The 20,533-nt window shown below is 36.2% G+C and overlaps 3 protein-coding genes and 1 long non-coding RNA gene across 7 annotated transcripts; 2 read left to right on the top strand and 2 right to left on the bottom strand.

Moving 5' to 3' along the window:
- Positions 1-80: 80 nt before the first annotated feature.
- On the bottom strand, positions 81-5,298 carry LOC129577219 (DNA repair protein complementing XP-C cells homolog). Its single transcript, XM_055463865.1, has 8 exons — positions 5,127-5,298; positions 4,538-4,785; positions 3,692-4,443; positions 2,748-3,406; positions 2,484-2,657; positions 1,555-2,394; positions 1,192-1,433; positions 81-1,128 (listed from the first exon to the last, which is right to left on the bottom strand). Exons 2-8 carry the CDS (start codon positions 4,747-4,749, stop codon positions 405-407), a joined length of 3,603 nt encoding a protein of 1,200 aa, XP_055319840.1. The 5' UTR covers positions 4,750-4,785; positions 5,127-5,298; the 3' UTR covers positions 81-404.
- Positions 5,299-12,713: 7,415 nt separating this feature from the next.
- LOC129577231 (uncharacterized) lies at positions 12,714-13,106 on the top strand. The gene is made up of 2 exons (XR_008688985.1): positions 12,714-12,826; positions 12,944-13,106. It is a non-coding gene; the product is annotated as an uncharacterized LOC129577231 (long non-coding RNA).
- Positions 13,107-13,813: 707 nt separating this feature from the next.
- Positions 13,814-20,520, bottom strand: LOC129577221 (putative helicase mov-10-B.1). 4 transcript variants are annotated; one of them, XM_055463870.1, is made up of 17 exons: positions 20,276-20,520; positions 20,050-20,154; positions 17,915-18,202; positions 17,703-17,802; positions 17,396-17,643; positions 17,208-17,323; positions 17,095-17,114; positions 16,797-16,928; positions 16,506-16,677; positions 16,008-16,423; positions 15,558-15,945; positions 15,354-15,483; positions 14,916-15,206; positions 14,738-14,843; positions 14,457-14,650; positions 14,303-14,379; positions 13,814-14,179 (listed from the first exon to the last, which is right to left on the bottom strand). In XM_055463870.1, the coding sequence occupies exons 2-17, from the start codon at positions 20,063-20,065 to the stop codon at positions 14,048-14,050; spliced, it is 2,826 nt and encodes a 941-aa protein (XP_055319845.1). In that variant the 5' UTR covers positions 20,066-20,154; positions 20,276-20,520; the 3' UTR covers positions 13,814-14,047. The 4 variants fall into 4 exon arrangements, with proteins under 4 accessions (XP_055319845.1, XP_055319849.1, XP_055319848.1 ...); XM_055463874.1 differs by lacking the exon at positions 20,276-20,520 and adding an exon at positions 18,292-18,325 and having other exon boundaries at positions 20,050-20,141; XM_055463873.1 differs by lacking the exons at positions 20,050-20,154; positions 20,276-20,520 and adding exons at positions 18,292-18,325; positions 18,608-18,626.
- Positions 19,563-20,194, top strand: LOC129577229 (uncharacterized). The gene is made up of 2 exons (XM_055463890.1): positions 19,563-19,964; positions 20,035-20,194. Exons 1-2 carry the CDS (start codon positions 19,700-19,702, stop codon positions 20,133-20,135), a joined length of 366 nt encoding a protein of 121 aa, XP_055319865.1. The 5' UTR covers positions 19,563-19,699; the 3' UTR covers positions 20,136-20,194.
- Positions 20,521-20,533: the final 13 nt, after the last annotated feature.

The following is a 20,533-nucleotide window of genomic DNA, read 5'->3' as shown; positions in this document are numbered from 1 at the left end:
AAGCAATGTGTGTGGCGGGAAATTTGAGTAAATTTTTTGCTCAGGCCTCTTAAAGAAAGACAATTGAAAATGCATGTGTATCGGTTTGCTGTTGCTTTATTTTCTTTGATTTTCGGCAATTAATAATTTTGTGAGAAAAATGCATAGAAAAAAACGGGATAGAAAACGATTTATACAAAATGCAACGAAAAACATTTAGAATGAATTGTGGTACAACAAGATGCACAATGTTCAACAACAGTTATAAAAAAAAATACGGAAAAATAATCAACGAATCTCATTTATGAAAAAAAATACTTAGCGGATATTTAATTATAATCTTCCTGAGTGTAACGAAATTTAATTTTGATTTCTGACATGCTTTGGATGAGCGCTATGAGTGGGGAATGAATGGTTTACGTGGCTCATTCCTTCTTGCGTTTCTTGCCATGCGTCTTGTCGGCATTTTCATCGGCGCCAAAGTTGAATTTACGCTTGAGTCGTTCCCGAATCAACAAACCCTTGATCAGCTTCTTCCAATTGCCAAACACGCGTGCCTCACGCTTCTCGGTTTCCTTGCGAATCTGTTCCTCTTGGTCGATTTCCCATTGTTTGATGACATCATCAGCGAATTCTTCACAAACGACAAAACCATCAAACGTTGGATGTGAACTACCGCCATGGAAATCAAATCCAATCACCGCCTGTGCACAGTCCACGCCCAATTTCTTGCAAACACGATTCAAATTCGGCAATTGAATGTGCCGTGTTCCGATCGGCAACATTTCCGGCTTGAATAATTCAACATTCCCATATGGATTCCGGGGCACCATACCATTTTCCGCTACCGGCGGTTTGTACGCTTCGGTTTGCCAAAAACCAAAAATTTCCAACGGTTTGGCTTCTTCCATTTGATTCAAGACACGATTCCATTTCGGGCGTGCCTTAACAATTTTGTACGGTTTTTCGCCAATTTTCACTGTTCGCGCCTGTTTCACCCATAGTTCGCGCGAATGCAATGTATGAACACATTCTCGGGCAAAGATTGGCTCATTCCGAATGTAGCCCAAGGTGAGTGCATTTGACGGATAGATTGCTTCAAATTTCAATAAGTGACGCTCGAGCGCGTATAATGGATGATCCTTAAATCTGAAATAAACCAAACAATTATTGCATCCAAATTTGCAATCCTTGTTTCAACTAGCTACTTACTCATTGATCGATTTTGGCATTGGTGTGTCCATGTGCATTTTGCTGAATTCAACATCTTCAATTATGGTGCGTGGATTTCGATTTTCAAGCAATTTATCCAATGCTTCATCAATCCATAATTGCTCGGCACGCAGCTTTCGGGTCGATGTGTGAAATTGGGAGCAATAACGTGGTGTAACATCTCTAATCGTATTGTCATTGTTCCAAGCAAGGACATAGATTATTGGCTTCGATGCATTTTTCTGGAGAAAATCAAATAATTAACGATCTAGATCATTTATCTTCAATAAATCTATAGCATATGCTGAATGGATATAAATTTTTTTTTTTCGAATAAAATGAGCGAAATTTCATTCCACTTACACGAACATAATCCACACAATCGACCTTCTTTTTGACGGGATCAATGACTACCCATTTCTTCTCCTTTTCGGCATAGGCTTCGACCCAAAAGTTCATGCGATTTGCAGTGGAATCATCTTCGATTTCTTCATCGGTGGAAAATACACGGCGATCGATTTGTTTGGCTTTAGTCAGAATTTTATTTACTGGTTTTTGTGGCGTAATTTTGGCGCGTACCCGTTTCGGTGGTGACGGTGCAAAGTCACTGTCGCTGTTCGAACAATCATTGTGTTTGGGCCGAGGTTTGGCTTTGGCTTTGGCTTTTTTCTTCTGTGGAATATCATCGGCACCATCCAACTGTGGCAGTTTTAGTTTGGTTCTTGCTCTGGACGCCTCCGTGACATCAACATTTCGCACCGTTTTCGAACGCGTTTTTCGCGGCGAATATGTGGTCGTTGTGACAGCGATAATCTTTTTAGTCGGTTTATCCTTCAACACCGCAAATGTATTAGATGACACATCTGTACTATTTGTTCGTGCGAGCAGCTTATGTTTGGTTGGCGTTCCGATTAATACTTGGCTCGGTTTGATAGATTGACTGTGTTTGTTTGAGCCACCTGGTGATGGCGCTGCATTACCGTTTTCATTGGATTTTGTCACTTTGCCATTGATTTTTGGACTCACTGCAACAATTTTATTGGATTTTTTGCTTGTATCGCTACTTTCCGTTTTCTTTGATTTGCTGGGCGATGAATGCGGTGAATCCTTCGTGATGGTTGATGATTTTTTATGACCACTTTGTGATGTCGGTACTGTAGTATTTTTTTCAATGAACGACTCAGACATTTGTGACATATTTACCTATTGAATGAGAATGAAATCATATTTTCAATTTACAATGATTCTTCATCTAAATACGAGTTCAATAAAAAAATTGTCATTGAACCTACTTTGACTTTCTTAATCGGTGGAACATCGGCATATGGATGATCGGTTTTGGCGGCTGCATTACTTCTGGATTTTGACGATTTGCTCGGTTTGGTTTCAATCACTTTTTCGAGCTTTTTGCTTTTGCTGGGTTTTTTCTCTTCTTTGAATGAACTTTTCATCTTTTCGGTTGACACCTAAGGAATACAGAAATATTTTTCAACATAAAAATGCTTCATTTTTTATCATTAAAGGAAATATGATGATGTCGTTTTGTAAAACAGTACCTTAATCTTTTTGGCCAAACTTTTTGATTCACTAGATTTGGTTTTTGATTCACCTTTGCTGGTCTCATTTGATTTGGCATCGGCAGTGTCTTTGGGTTTTGATGAAACGACAAACAGATCCTTTTGTGGCGGTCGCAGTGGTGGCACCGCGAAATTGATAACCAACCGGCACTGCAAACCAAGTGACCGTAGCATTGTGACAAATAGTAGTACATAGTCACATTTGCTGATGACTTTTTTCGATTGGATTTGCAGCGCGAGTGAAAATGTTTTGGGCGGAAGACGCTTCAGATCGCAAAATTGCTTTGTGGATTTCAAATCGAAGGTGGTGCTAAACCATTCCGTGACCATGTGAAAATACTTGATATCGGTGTCACCTTTTGGATATGCATTTTTCGATGGCAATCGCTTCAGGCACATTTCCATCAATTTCATGTTGTTCAACACACGATTGATGTAGCTGCCGTGTGCAATCCAACACAGAACGCTGGATTTATGTAAAAATACTTGCTTTTCTTTAATGTCACGATTCAAGCGACGCTTCAGGCATGCCTCCAAATCGATGGCTCTCTTTTGATCACGCGTCATACCACGAGCCACTTCATTGCCCACCGTGATTTGTATGTCTTTTATTTCACGCGCATGGCGGCCATCATCATCTAATGGTGTTAGCAATTTTAAATTTTAAACAAAAGAGAGAAGAATTGTAAACAAATGTCAGCTGGTGTTTTTGTCGTTGACATTTCGAATCAAGCACTTAGTGGTAGTATCAATACACGATTTATTTTCATAAATGAAATGAATGAACTAAATGAAATAATTAACAATGATAATATGTATATAAAATGACTGAACTAGTTTCCCATTTACCGACCAAACCGAATTAGTTACATTGAATGTGATGAGTGTGTGTGTGTGTTAATTTATGACTTTTTGCTTTTTACCTGAAACATTTTCCCAATCCGAGTCATCCGAATGTTGTCGGTCATCTTTGTTTTTACGCTTTCGACTGGATGGTGTGGACACCTTTGCACCTCCTTCGCCAAGTGACAACAACTTTGTGATATCAGATTCGTCTGTGCTGTTCTTGGATGTCCTTGCTTCCTTGTCTTTCAACTTTGCCAATTGGGCTTTGGCCGATTCCAGATTCTTGGCAAACGTTTGCAAACTACTGAAGTCATGCATTTCGCTCGATGATTTCTTGTTAATCTGATCAACAATCGATGGTTTTTTGGCTGAATCCGTATTCGTGTCGGGTGCCACTTCCGCAAAATCTTCGCCATCTTCATCGGACGAATCGGACAAATGCATTCCAGCGTTGCAATCAAATGTGGGCGCAACATCTTGTTGTTGTTGAGTTGCTGCTTTGTTTGTTTTTACATCAAAAAATTCGGAGTTGAAATCAATTTCGTTTGGATTTACCAAACCCTCATCTTCGCTGCTCTCTGAATCACTTTGCATGGCTGATGCTTGTGTCGAACCCGATGTCGATGTTGATGCGGACGGCATTTGCTTGCGTTTCGTATATTGTGAACCGGATAATATATCGGCCACCTTCGTTGGAACGGGTGATTTGGGACCGGTTTTTGGTGGTGGATTGTATCGACGGAACAATTTCGATCGAAGCGATGCCGTTTGACGACGATTCGTCGATGTGTTCAATTTTGACGTCTTTGTAATCTTTTTTGTCGCTTTTCTGTACATGGAAAATAATTTGTTGGACATTTTTATCATCTTTCCAAAGTAAAAAAAAAAACACTTGAAACATAATAAAAGTGGTTTTTACTCACGATTTTTTGCCTTTTTTACTTTTGGGCTCATCATCATCAACTTCGTCGTCGTCGCTGAAGTCCTGACCTACATCAATGTCATCGTCATCATCATCATCATCCGAAGGCTTATCATCTTTTCCTGGTGCCCATTCTTCTTCACTGGCCGAAAAATCTTCACCCGATTCTTCACTAAATTTATCTGAATCCTCAAAAATTCCTTTATGCGACATGGTCGCTGTTGCTAATCATCACACACTGAACACAAACTAAAGAATAAACCATAAATTGATACAATGATAGATTTTAACCAAAATCCATAACAACAATATAGTTATAAATTCGAGATCATTCGATAAGCAGGTAGAAAACGACCCTTTTGTACATCATTTGCATAACATCATTCGCACATTCTGTCTCTTTTTGGACCACACAGTACCACCGTTACACGGTATGTTGAAATACCATTCGGTTTGGCGGGCTAGCAATGTGCGTGATTTTATATGCAAACACCAAAATAATATCGAACACAAAGACCCAAATTTTTAACATTTCTCTTTTGTGGATATCGATCGAGTTTATTCCAGATTAATAAGGATTTATGACTCACCTAAATCGAATCAGTTTAAGATAGCTATTTCTAATTATGAAAATATTCGGTATAGAAGCGGTATCAAATTTTTTATTTGTTTCTTTATGTATATACCAATGATAATCAAACAGATCGTGTATTTGTATTCAATGCGCTAGACGTTTTGACATGAAGTTAGTTAAAAGTCGACAGTTGACTTTGACATGCACCGAATATAGCATTCGAACATTGGCGAATTCGAAATTGAATTGTTTTCCGCCGTGTTTTGAAATTTTCGAATACCGATTTTTTGGATTGGAAAATTTCATCATCTTTTTCTTCTAAAACTTATTGGATGAATTTAGTTAGAAGCAGAGATTGCATATTTGCTGCTGAGCTGGCCTGAGCTGAGCTGAATTTGCTAACTCAGGCGCCTGAAGCGGTATTTTAACGCACTTACGGTGCAAAATTGTAATGGATAGCTGGAAATCACGTTGTTTATCAATTATATTGAGGTGGTATTTACTGTGTACTCCTACTCAAATGCAGTCTCTGGTTAGAAATTGATAAGAAATGATGCGATTTTAACTATTTGAAGTCATTGAGACTTGTGAACACATTTTGAGGGAAAAAGAGGTGTTCCTCGTACAAATGTGTTCAACACACTTGAATTTTCTTCATTTGACACAAGGCTATCGCCATTGTTTATCGTAACAAATGAAATACCATTCACGTACACAAATCTCAATGTACGTTTTGGTCATTGTCAATGTCGATTGGAAGAAAAACATACATCAATATCAGATTCCAAAAGGAAGTATCTCTCAATAATTAAATATTGCCACAATACAAAGCGAAAATTCATGAGATGAAAATGTGTTGTTGTTTTATTCGCATAGATCTCTGATTGCGTTTGAATGGTACGGAAAGCAGCAGTCTCATTGATTACGAAGAAATTGACCGCGAATAGGGCCATCGTTATAACAATAGTGGTCTTTTTTTGTTCCCTAGCCTAACGTATGAAAGCGATAAAGCAATTATTAGTGTTGTTTATTACAAAACTAATTGTCAGTAATGCATTCAATGAACTTGATGGTTTTGAATCACGGGCATTCAACGGATATTTTGCGTAAGAAAAGAAAAAAAAAAATGAACAGAAACACAAGTCCATGACATCCATTCTATCATCGCATTAGATGTTCGAGTGTGGTGATGTTGATGGGAGCCATCCATGACACGGAAAATGATTTGTTTGTGTTCTTCAAAACAGCGCGACGTATCTTCGAGACACTGCACATTCTAATTGATCCACTGAATGTTTTTCTTAGCTTGCAACTTCCGAAGTAGTAGAAGAAGAAGAAGTTCGAAACGAAAATGAATTAGGCGACAGTGTGTATAGCGATGGTTCAGTTGTTTTGGTCGTCGCCGTCGCCGTTGCCGTCGTCGTTGTCATCGCCTTCTACATTTGGACTTTTCTAGCTAAACGACAAACAATGGTGAAATACTTCCCCATAAATAATTAAGTGGACTGACGAAAATTACAATTCAGCGATTTCTTACATGTTCTTCTCATTTCCCGGTCTTTTTGACGGAGGCAAACTTAAGCGACATCGATCATGTCCAGAAAGCGCACAAAAAAATCGTTCAACCAAAAACTTCCGATGTTCGACAAGTCACTTATTGACATGATTACTTGATTATTCACCTGGGAATGTGTTTGGTTTGATTTTGTTTCGTCTTCTTCTTCTTCTTTCTGTTTGGTTTTGTATTTAGCGATTCAGTTCCGTACATAATCTGGAGCTTCGACAAGCTTCTTTGACTTTCTATTCACTGTGTTGGTTTCTAAGGTATAAAAAGAGATACACTTTCGTTTTTCATCGTAAGATCGCAGACAACTCAAACAGAAGCTTAATTTATTCAAATCGTCATTTATTACATATTTGTTCTGCTTTTCTGTGCAAAGTAACCTACAGCCATTGTTTTTGGATGCAATATTTGTTTATTTGGAGGGAAAAATGGAATATTATCGGAAAATGTTTCGCGCGAATGGGTGTTGCTCTCTTGTGATGCGGGCCACCATGGATGGGCTGATGCGAAAACAATGATCTTTTCCGATTTTTAGCGTCAAAACAACAAATGAAGAAGAAAAACAAAGCACACACACACACGCAGAAAATAGGCAACGAATCCATTATTTCCTATGTAATCTTTTACGCACGACTTCAAATGATACACATATAAACGAAAGTAACAAACATTTAAATAAAAATGGCGAATCTTAGTTAGTTGAAAACAAAATGACATATTCGAGAAAATCTTCTGATGAAACGGCAATCAAGGCCGCAAATTTTGGCATATCGACGTTTTTTCATTGCCAAAAAAACCTAATAAAGCTGAGTACTGAAAAATTAAAAAAAAAAAAAGCCCAATGAACAGTAAATAAAGAAATCAATTAGATCCATGCAAGTGCATCGTTGCATCTCCCTTCAATCAACTAATATGTTCGCATTTGCATCAATCGAAAACAATTCACATTAATCTTAGCGCAATTCATTTGTCTTGAAATATGCAAAAGACCTCATTTATAGCGCCGCAATAAATCTTTTTCTTTCCATCTCTTCGGTTCGCTAGCATGTATAGATTTTCCATCCAGACGTGCAAAATTTACTACAAAATTTACATTACGGATCGCGAAGAAAGAAAAAAAAACCACCACAAATGCACACCGTAATATAACTTATTTAATATGTTGCGATACGAAACGCATGAAAGCAAGAAAAAACTCTTTATTATAATTATTTCATGTGTTTGCTCTCCCGCGCAATAACAAGAGACGAAATGATGAAATAAAATACAATACGCTATATAGAAGCAAATTTTTTTTTCCTTTAACGTTTATGCTTCAATCCGCATTCTTCCCGATTGAGTAATAATAAAATAAAACTTAATTAGCCAAGTGAACAGCAAAACAAAACAAAAAAATAAGTTCGAGTCACCGAGCGAAACTGTACTGGTGGCCGTTATTCAAACGGCACAAAATGTTCGCTATCAAATGATGATTGTATAAGAAATGACTTTGGTCTATCAAACGAAGAGCGAAAAAATATGAATAAAATAACAAAAACAAAATAGTGCAATGACAGTTTGTCACACACAACCAGCAACAACAACAACAAATGAAATGCGATATTTTGTAATTTAGCCCCGCGACATCCGAATGGGAGATAAAATGCGGAAAAGAAAATTAAATTCGTAATTGAAGTCATATCGCTTTCGATGAACTCACTTATACGGATTGCGAGAGAGAGAGAGAAACAAAAACCCAACGCATATTTTGTGACTAATTTTCGTTTGGTGAAAATTCGAAAGGAACTAATGTGAGAGATCACCAAAGTGATAGAGAGAGAGAGAGAGAGAGAGAGAGAGAGAGAGAGAGAAAATGGAAAAAAAGATGGTGATGGATCGCATTTGCGACGATCGTCAATGACCTGATCGAATCATTAATTTCGCAGGAAAGGTAAATGATGAAAAGCCAACCGATTGTTACGTATTTTCTAATCAATTGCTGTAGAATACGCTGCACTGTCTGATAATTGCATAAGTGCACTGCACATTATATGGCCCGCGGATTTGGACACGAATTGCTGGCTGCTTTCCTTTTCTTCTCTCCCTTTTTCGATGTGATAGGACTCACCACAAATTGGATGAACAACGTGAAATGTCATGGATTGCACTAGCAATTTGCTCATATTGTACTTGAATTGAACGGTTCGACCGCAAACGTTTTCGAGCAAAAAACGAAAAACAACTTTCCGATCGAAACCGCATCTTGAAATTGGCACAACTTGAACTTCCCGTATACGTAGTTGGATTTGCTATTTCGGCAGGTTACCACAACAAATCTTCTGAACAATACTTTTAATATTGGGAGATTGCATTACAATAAAATCCAAAAAAGAAGAAGAAAAAAACACAACAGATATTCATTCACATTTTAATAGTATTTCAATTATCTTTTCGGGTGATTGTGTAGGCTTCTTTGCGCCCGATAGCAGTAAGAAATGAACAAAAAAAAAAACAAAAACAACAACACCCATTGACTGTGGTGATAGCGCCAGAGAAACATAATCACGCATTCAATGCAGTCGTAATAGGTGAATAAAAGTAATGTTTAAACGATAATTCTGATACAAATAAAAGTAACAGCCTCACTGAAACATAATGAATGAAGAAAGAAAAAAAAGCACTCACATTCTTTTTTCGTTCGTTCGTTCGTTCGCTCTCTTCTTCCCATTGCCTGCTGCTTTCTATGTATATAATTTGGCCGCGTAGTATACACGAGGCATGAGTACACGAAGAAGTTATTTAATACAAAACGATTTGAGTAGCAGCATGAAAAACGGTATAAAAGAAAATTCAAAATTGGCCGGTCACCAGATATGAAACAGTGTTTGGACGGTTAACACACGGTGCAACGGGATAATATAAACAAATTTAGTTGAACAGTTCAGTGCGTAGCGCGAAAAATAACGATTTTGTTTGCGATTTGAGATTTTAAAACTCCTGCAAAAGGATTTATTTAACATAGTGTCATACAAAGTTAACCAGAATATTTTCAACATTTACAATGGTTCGACAATTTGTGGTAAGTTTTATTTGAAGAACAAAAAAACACAGTCTGCAATTTCATTTGGACCTCTAAAATGGAGAATACCGCAACGAATTGTGTTTGAAAGTGCTGATTTTGTGATAAAGTGGACCGCCAAAAATATTTCCTATCGACTTCTGTGGACATCTAGTCTTTCAAGATTTTTTTTCTTCATTGAAAAATGTCTCCATACGGCATCTATGAAAAATAAATTATTGACGTGATGCCTATACATTTTTGTTACATTTCCTAACCCGATTATCAAGTCAGCTGCCAATCCTATCGATTTTCGAACGGATCAATTAACCAGATGTTTCATACTTGATCTAGTATTTCGGATGGATCCTTTACCAAGAATGTGTGCGTGTCAATCAAATTGTTGGTTTTGCTTCAGTGAAATTCATTCAATTTACCCTAAACTACCTTTCATCACCTTGAGTTGATGTTTTTTTCCTCTTGCGACGATTGAGGAATCAGACTTCATGTTTATCGTCAATTTCACAAAACTAATCTGAAAGATTATATTGCATTCATTAGAGCGCCCCATACTCAATGCATCTCTCGCATGCAAAATACATTATCCGACAAATGGAAGGCGTTTGTTTATGCTAAAATTTAAATTAAAAAAATTTCTTATATACCGGTAATTACCGCCACACTTCATTCAATGTGTGAATGAGAAAAATTGGATGAACTCTTGAGAGCAGCTGCAGCGCTCAAATGAGAAAAACTGCCGTTTCGTTCAAATCTAATTAAGTTGCAAATCAAATAACAATAGACGCAACAAAAAAAAAAAACTAATTTACCGGTGCGCCGCGAGATAGAGAGAAAAAAGCACTTCAATTGAGCACTACTCATTGTACACACAAGTATTTCGCACTGTAGAAGCAGATGAAACAAATATAATACATAATAAAATCGACAATATAATCATTAATAAAGCAATTAAAATGGAAACAGATATTTGAAAAATGGATTCACAAGGCGCAAAATGTGTGCGAATGTTGCACATTTTTATACATAGTTTTGCTCCATTTTCTCCATTTTTTCTTCCACTGTAAGTACTTAACTGTTTTTCATACGGAACGATGCATCGTTCGATGCAACTTGGTGACAGAAAATTATTCAATATTTTATTCTCAACTTGTTTGTGATTTTTATTCTATGTCAAAGAATTAGATAGTTGATATTTTCAATTGTTTTATTTTTGGCCTTTATTGGATATTTCCAAAGAAAATGAGTCGGAAATGTCAACGAATTGTATCATTTATTCGTTTTAGTTACGGAAAAAGAGATTATTTTAACCACCCTAAATTATTGTATTTATGCATCAAATTATTGTCATAGAGAAAAATGCAAAATTAAGCCGAAAAATCGAATCTAATAAAAAAAAATCGTCTGAAAATCAAAGCCAAAAGTCAAGTTTGAAAAAATCGAATTTGCTTTTTCCAACAAAATCGAGACAATAAGCTAATCATAAAAAATTGAGGCATGAAAATCCAATTGGATGACTTTGTTGTTGAAAACTACACTGGAAAAAATTAATATTTCAATTAGCGACGATATTCGTGTGAGAAGCATTATATATGTACAAAAAATTTACCTTTTCTCAACTTTATCAGTCGCTCTGTCATAACATTAAATTCATATTAACGAATGTTACCTACTTTCATTCCTGCCACAATGAAAATGCCATCGCACCTTAAATAGGGTCATCAAAAATCGGTGTACAAAAAGTAATTGCGTCAATAAAAAGTGACAGTAAAATTGTCCAAAAAGTGATCCAAATCGCGTATGGCATTATGCAATTTTGCATTACGTCACATGTCGCTGTAGCCGTAATTGATTTATAATGCGAATCCCGAAAAAATGTATCTCACAAAGTTCGGCTCATCAATTGCGAAGGAGTTCTTCTCTTCGTTTTCTTACTCAATTGATTGGAATCAAAGCAAAACGCATTATTGCACAATCGCCGAAAAGTGTATCGAAATCGCATCTCATATGGAATGGCAGACGAATAAAGATAAAAAAAAAAATACGGCGACAGCATACGTAATAAATACAATTAAATTTGTTATGCATCTCGTTCTGTTGTGTATTTTGTTTTCTTCGTTCACTTGAACATTTCACATAACTGGAATTGAAATGACAAGTAACGGATAATTGATATTACAATTTCTTTTGGATGCTTTAATTTTTTTTTTGTTCGATATTTCACAACAATCAAATACCAATGCTATGGAGTACAATCGAAAATTTCGTGCATGTACCACAAAAATTGTGTTTGTTTTTCCTTTCTTCATTTCTCTCATTCGAATATATATGTTCGAGTTACATACTTTTAAATTGTGTTATATGTTTTTGTTCGAGAAAAAAAATCACTTCTCTTGTTTTCGAGAAGTTGCTTGCGATTATTATTTTTTCTTCATTTAATCTGGTTACTGCCGATTGCATATCAAAATGCAACGTATAATTACATGCAGAGCATATTCAGCTATAAATTTGCAATGTTTGTTTCGTGTCATGATTATGAATATAGTCAACATAGAAGACATTGATCGATAGAGCGATATGATGTGAAAAATACAACGAACATAGCAGTGACGTCGTCCATTGAAGATTAAAGTTTATAAATTGATGTGGTAAATAGCAAGAGAAAAAAAAAAGTGATTTGATGGACGATGTGGTGAAACATCGTGATATGCTATCGGCGCATCGCCTCAACACTTTCCCATATTTAAGCCACTTGAACTTAATGATTGTGCACTGTGTTTCTCTTTATCAATGATCGCGTCTAATGTAAGGTTAATCTGTGTTTTTGCTTCACATTTCTTGTTGCAGATAATAGCGTTGCTTGTGCTCACAACGATGTTGGGGTCGTTTTGTGCAGCCGGCGGAGCACATCATAAGCACATTATCATTCACGTTCCATATCACGTAAAACACCATCATCATACGCACACAATTTATAAGCATATCAAGCACATTGACCATGGACATGACCATCATGACCATCATGACCACCACGACCACCATGGGCACGATGACGGATGGAGCGGCGGTTTTCCCGGAAATCAATTCGAATTCGGAGGTTTGGATCTAACTCGTGCGAATCATTTTCCTTCTTCTTGTTTCAAGATTTTTCTTCCTTCCACCCATTTCAATTCATTGCGATTAGGTTTTCAAATGATTTCGTATTTCGTTTCAGGTGGATGGTCGGGCGGTGATTTTGGCAGTGTCGGTGATTTTGGTGGTGTGTATGATGGTGCTTTCGACAGTGGCAGCTATGAAAATAATAACTTTGGCAGTCTCGGATGGGATGATAAATAAAGCGACTCTTTCCTTCTTCGTCAATTTCCTATGTACTGAAACATTTGTACATAAAGTGAGATTCGACGAGCGAAATCAATGCAAACTCATTTCAAATTTAGCTCATTTTAACTCAATTCAAGTCTTGGATCAACGCAGATAACGCAAAGAATTGTTATTGCTTTTTGGCATATTTTTCTATGCAAATAACAAGAAAAAAAAAAACAATGACATTCTCAGGAAAAAAAAAAAATACACATCATAGGAGAAGACACAGAAATTCATACTGAAATATCACCACTTTTGCATGCATTTTGTATGTTCAACAATTATTTTGCATATGTTAGGATTTGATTTCAATCAAGTTCATTTACATTGGACAGTTTGAGCAGATATTTCCTGAATAAATTCCTGTGTCTTTCTTTCATTTTCTGATTTCGGTCTCGACTGAATTGAATTAAACTGAGGGAGATAAGTCGCTTTATGTGGTGAAGAAAATCTCAAAATGAACTTTATCCTAGTCATCCTGTTCGCTAACATATTTTATAACAACAACACCAACAAATTCCCAAGTGTTTGTTCGAGCCCAATTATTGTTAATGTGTTTTAAAAATTGAGTGTTTTTTTTTCATCAATTTGATTGTACAAATCATTGCTTCATTTTGTGTTTAGCTATGTAAGTTTACTAGTTTGCTTCATTGCAAATAAAATGTAAATTTGGAAATGGACATGCATTTGTTCTTTTTTTTCGGAGGAATGGAAGAAATTGTTTGTTTTTTTTTTTTGTAAAAATAGCACACGTTTAATTCATCACGAAATGATGCGATTTTTTTTTAAACAGTTAAAATCAAGTATCTTGTGTAAATCAGTCGAAACATTTTGAATTGACGGACTGCATGCATCAAACAGAGATATAAACAAACGTGCTTTTGACACAACAGATTTAAATGGTTTCATGGGAAATTGTTTGATAATTAAAATGCTTTTTCAGCGGTAGAAAAATTTACTCGATCAATGAGTTGTTTGTTCGGCAAAAATTAATGAGGTAGAGCCAGTCTTCATCCTTAGCCAAAGTGTCTGCATCGCCGATAACTATCAACAAGCATTTTGCACGAGTCATCAAAACATTTAACCGCTGCAAATGAATTCAAAATACAAACATTTACCGTTTAAAATAATGAACAATTGAATGCAATTTTAATTCGAACAAAATATTTCCAATGTTTATTTGATTTTAAAGAAAAAATGCAATTCGTACCTTTTTGCTATCCAAAAAACCGAGATTGTTCATTTGCGAACGCACCGTTGATACAATGATGATTGGCTTTTCTTGGCCTTCAGAAAAAGGATGAAATAAGAAAAATATAAGTAAATTTAAAAAAATCATAAAATAATTAATGAAGATAATTTACCTTGGAACACTTCCACCGAGCCGATTTGTATACCATCATATCCGAGCGTTTTGCACTTTTCCATTAATTCTTCGCATTGCCGACGATACGGTGATATGATTCCAACGTCGCTCTGTGCGATTTCACGATGGGGCATTTTGAAAATACGACGAAGGTATTCCATTGTTGTTTGCACCTCTAATTGATTGTAAGGACTTTATTCAAACAGGAACGAGAAAACGCAAATTAGAAACGAAGAAATGAAGAGAAAAAGATACTATGCAAAGCAAATTATCTTCTACCTCGGGTTAGAAACATCTTTGACTGTGGTACCCTTCACCGAACGGAATATCACGGGAAATTGTGGCTGCTTCAGCAGTGTTGTGTCGATAAACCAGTCGGTGTTGCCTGATAAAAATAAACGATAACACTCAATGCTTTGGACGAAATAAATGTAAAATAACAACAATTTTGGTTTACTTTTCGGTGCACACGCTTGTAGAGCGTTGTCGTAGTAAAGTTTGTTCGACGGATGCAAAATTGATGGATGAGAACGATAGTTGCAGATCAATTGAACGACATAATTTGAATTGAATTCGTTGGTTCGTTTGTCTCTCATATAAAATGAATTGGTGGTGATTAAGCGTTCCAGCATTGAAATTCCGTAGCCCATTTTCACGGCTTGCTGCGACTTAATCAGTGGGCCAAGTTGTTTTGGATCCCCGGCAAAGATCAAATTTGCATGTAATTCATTTTTAGTTGAACACAATCCTAGGAAAAATTGATAGAATTTCACAATTTGTTAAGTTTTTTAAAAACAAAAATTGAATCAATTGGCCGCATTGAAAGTGAAATTCATTGAAATGTGGAAATTTTCAGCTTTGGTTCTAAATTTAACTCTGAAAAAAGAAACCGTACCAGCGATAGCGATCATAGTTTGACTTTCAGTCGCACTGCCCGCTTCGTCAATGAAAATGTGCGAGAAATGCTTTGGATTGATTTTGCCCTGAGATAGTCGACCGGCGGTGGTTAGAGTGCAAACTATAACCTGAAAGGAAAATTACGTTGTCACACTCTTCCACCATAATGGAAAATGCTTCGCTCAAAACTGAAGTCACTTACTTTGCATTGATAAAGATATTGTAACGATGGATAATAGTGTTCGCCTGTTTTGAGATTCGACGCGGCCAACACGTCGGTCGGTATATCGTCCATTTTGAATGCGACACTTTTTGAAAAGATGCGAAAGACTTTATCTTTACCACCGTTACTTTGCAAAAGACGTTTTGCAACTTCGTTACACGCTGAATTTGATGTGGCACAAACCAGAATGTATTCATCTGGATTGTTGTTGCGAATGATTTGCAAAACGGTTTCGATAAGCGTCTTAGTTTTACCCGTTCCCGGTGGACCGAACAACAGATATGGAAACGGATAAGATGTTTGCCGCAGAATATTTTTGACCGCCAATTTTTGTTCGTCATTGATATCATTGGAATCCCATGCAATCCTTGAAATATTCACACTTAAATTGAAACCAACGAATGCAGTGGAGAGTCAGAGATAGCTTACGGTTTGTCGGCGAATGAACTTGGATGAGTTTTGTTTACCGGCCAATTGATACGCGTTGTGATATTTGGAAAAAAGAAGTGTGCAATGCCTTGATTGTTGACGTATTCAAGGGCACGATGTTCAAGAGTGGCTGTGGTGCGATCGCTCATAAACCGTATAAAATATTCTTCATCAGCTGGTTCAACATGAGTCCGGGCAGCCAATCGGTGCAGAGTCTCATTCAACTCGAAATGCACTTTATTTCCTTTGATTTCAACTACCGAACCATAGATTCGCTCTTTCTTACTTCGACCAACTGGCCCTTGTTGTCCGTTACATTTCGTTTTGTTCCGCGATATTTCAGCCGTTCGAATTGACATCGGCGTTATCCAAATGCGCGTATACTCATTGAGAGCGGCTTCCAGACGCTTGTTATTCTAAAATACGCGTTTTTATTGTAAATTATTGATTTTTAGCATAAAATACCAAACACATAAGAGAATTTCAAATTTAATTTACAATGTGCAATGAATAACGTTTGCCAAATTCGTGCTTCACTTTTTGATTATGCTGGTCATGACGCAGCGAACGCTTCGAATCGGTTTCGTCTTCCATTTGGAGCAACAATTTACACATCGAATAGTAGTTGGTGTCATTCAATCGATCGGACGCGTCCGATTTTTCATATAAACTTTTTTTGGAAGAAACATAGAAGCAATAATTTAGCAATCGTTGTGGATAAATGGAACATTCGACGTCGGCTTCTGATATTTGTGCCTTTTAAATCGTCGTATTTCTATTGCAACCTACTCAATTTTCTTTTTGAGAAGTTCCACTTCATGGGTAACGTCCGCATCGTTGGGTACTTTGTAATGGTGACGATCCAACTGTCGCACCGACGGCTCTGGGAAGTAATGGTCGAGTTTCTCCATATACATGGTGCTGAAGAAAATGAAGAATTTTCATGGGTTTTCTTTGCTTTAACAGGTAAAATTGTCATTCAATTCAATTTTTTTTTCTGCCACAAATGAATTATCAATTGAAGTGGTTATTATATTTTTCTATTGGAGCACAATATTGCCCAGTTTTTGTCATCGGGTTGACTTACCTTATTGGACGTGTTGTAATCTGTTAAATTCGAAAAATAAAAATAATGATTCAATTTTTTTCTTCATTTTTTAGAAACAAACATCAAGCAATCAAATAAAAACAAACACTTACTTTCAGAATAAATTCTTTGCTGAACAACAGCGCCAATGAGCCATAGTAAATGACCAATTTGTAGTCCTTGCTCAAATCAAATTTTTTTACCGGTACATTAAAATCCAGCGATTCGACTGCAAAACCAAAATCCAAATTCATTTCCAACCACATTTTGTGATGCATGATAAACCGAAATTTTCACTTACGATATGGAATGGTCGCTTGTGTGTGTCCCGAAAAACTGTCCATTGTGACAATTTGGTTTTCGTACAAATTAATCCACAGTAAATGCAGCAAAACAACGGGATGCTTCAAACGGTCATTGCGAATGTGAATTCTAATCATGGGATCATCATTTTCATTGGCATTTTTTTCCAAAGACACGCGAATATATAGCTTACTACGTGCTGTTATCCATTTGCTGACTACATCCACAGCTTCATCTGTATCAAATCTTAATAAAAAAAAAACGATTTTATATTTGGTTGCTTTTACAATACTACTCAAACATACTCATTTTCTTTGGTGTGTTCCTTTAGAAGATCGATGTCTGCCAGACCCTTTTCATGCCAATATTTCGGTTGACCATGGTGTTTCACCGAAAATCGATAATCTGCATTTAAATCAGTTATTTTTAATCTTTACATTTCGTTCTGATTAAAATTCATTTTTATCCGCAATACGGAAAGAAAATGATTTTATTTCATGCAAAACAATTGAAATACCTGGTTTAAAAATGGCATCGTTGACTTTACGACTGACTAAAATCTTTTGCACCACCTCTGAATTCGACTCATTTATCGACAGTTGATTGGATGAAGTAGCACTGGCTAAGCCGCTTGTGTTGCTTACGGTACTTTTTTCATCGACTGATACATCGCTTGCACTGTGGTACGAGCTACTTTCTTCGGATTTAGAATATCCATCATCGACATCTTTGCTATGCTCAAATTCTGATTTACATTCCACATAATCACTACTGGACGAACTGCAATCCTTTACAACGCTATTTTCTGTGCGGTGTCACAACGAAAGCAAAAAATAAAATCAACATCGTCATCACCTTCATTTTGTATTGCTTTAATTCAACATCTCCATTTACCTGGATGCATATTTTTCTGTATTATTTGGTTTCACTCAATTTTTTAAAAATTAAAAACATAAATGAAAATGATTATTATAAAAAAAAAAACAATGACTAAAAAAATGGTTTAGTAAAAACAATATGAAGATAAACGTGGGTTTCAAAGAATAAAATGGTTGGTGAGAGTGCGTGTGCTCAAACGATTCATACTAAACTAAGCAAAAAAAAAACATAATCATCGAGCAATTTGGGTGCATGGATCGTATGAGCGTCGCAAAAATAACGGACCACAACAACAAAAACGTTATGGTGGCAAACTGTCATTATAGCTTACACGTGCACGTACTGAACATCGAATGCTGTGAGAAATTTTATACCGAGCACGATGAAGCTGTTTTGCATGTAGGTTTGGATCATTGGTTTGTCATAGCACACAACGACATTTTGTCATCAACAGAGGAAAAACAAACCGTGGCGATTTCATTTTTATGAAATTCAAATATTCGAAGAAGCAACGGACATCGATAAAAATTGATGGCAAGAATCAATCGATTGTTGTGTGAGCGTACAACAAATGGACATTGCAAAATAAATTCCACGCAAAAATTTCAAGTGTTGATATTTAGGTTCGGTGTCAGCTCAAAAACAAATCACTTTTCGAACTGATTAAATTATTTTAAGATAAGACGTGGTCTTTTGACGTCAATTGCACAAAAGTGCAAAAACTATCAAATCACTGCCCCATACATTGTTTCATTCTTTATGACCCCTTCTGTTTCACTAAAACTTTATCGTTATCTTGCATCAAGAGGGTAGTCATCATCGTATTTGTTGATGAACTCGCCAGTTGAATGGCTATCATTTGAGAGTCAGATTCGCTGGATGTCACACTCCAAAATGTGCTGTAATGTACTAAATTGTGCGCACATCTTCGTTGCTTTGTTCATAATTCCATTTGCTGCAGCAAGGCATAAGTTTTCATCAAACTTCTATTGTTATATTAATGCTGTCATTTCAGTGAATATCGTGTTTATCGAAATAACAGACGATGTCTTCGTGCGAACGCTAATTAAATAATTCTATTTTTCATATTTGCAACATTTGAGACATTTCGGAAAAAAATACGAAGTGGTCGGTTCGAATAATTACGTAGACAAAGTGGTGGAACAAATGGTTGCTTGCATAGATAATAATAGAAAATTTATTGATAAAAACTTTCCCGTCAACGATTGCGAATCAACAATCAAGTAAGTTTTTATTTGGTAATTTGTCTTGTTTTTGTTTGGTGTCTTGAAAATGATTTAATGAGATTTAATAATCATGATATGATGTTTTGATCATGATTATTGTGACAATAAACAGGTAAGTGGCATCACTGTTCATTGTGTCTAAAGTGTCAAAATTGATATTTCGTTGGCAGAGTTGGATGGAAGCGGAGTTTAAATTGTGCAGCGTAATAGTTTTTTACGATGTACACTACGATCTGGAGGACAATAAAAAAGGAGATGCCACATTTCGGGTGAAATATGACAGTGTAGATTTTGACTTAAACATCGTTCGTGAACATAATGCAGAGGTGAAAAGTACTTTGATTTATCGCGGTATCAATTCGGGCGGTCGTGGACTATGGGGCACAGCTGTAACAACACATCCAAACACACCACAAGTTCAATTGATTACTAACACTTTACGTACAATAGAAATACTGTGCATTTACTGAATCTCTAGATTGACAATAATATTTTTACTGTATTTTAATAGATTCGAAGCAATTACCAGTTCCGAGATCCATTGATGAAAACTTTGGCCCAATGGAATCTCCCACTGGATATGTGCTTGAAAGAGGCCATAAAAAAGGTTGAATATCCCGAAATGAACTATCTAGAATGAAACAAATTGTTTAAAATATACATGTTGAACAGATATTCAATGTCTTAATTTTTTGATTAATTTTTCTTTCACATCAAGTTCTTTTTACGTATGTAAAATTCGCTGTAATTACTTCAAATATCTTATGACAATTTTGGATGATCAACGGACAAATGTTTATCAAAATGATTGTCGTACGAGAGCACAATAAATGGACAATGCAAAATATATTGCATGCAATTGTATATCGTCGCAAAAATGTCAAGTGTTGATACTTAGTTTCGGCGCTAGCCTAGCTCAAAACCGAATTTCTTTTCGAACTGTCCGATTTATTCGAATCCATTTTATCTGACTGATGTCATATCTATATATTTGTTCCAAACAAAGTGAC

The sequence above is a fragment of the Sitodiplosis mosellana genome, unplaced genomic scaffold (genome assembly GCF_009176505.1).
Source record: "Sitodiplosis mosellana isolate CC-2019 unplaced genomic scaffold, AAFC_SMos_1.0 Smas_scaffold_6197, whole genome shotgun sequence".
NCBI classification, from domain to species: domain Eukaryota; kingdom Metazoa; phylum Arthropoda; class Insecta; order Diptera; family Cecidomyiidae; genus Sitodiplosis; species Sitodiplosis mosellana.
This window is presented reverse-complemented; position numbering and strand designations above follow the sequence as displayed.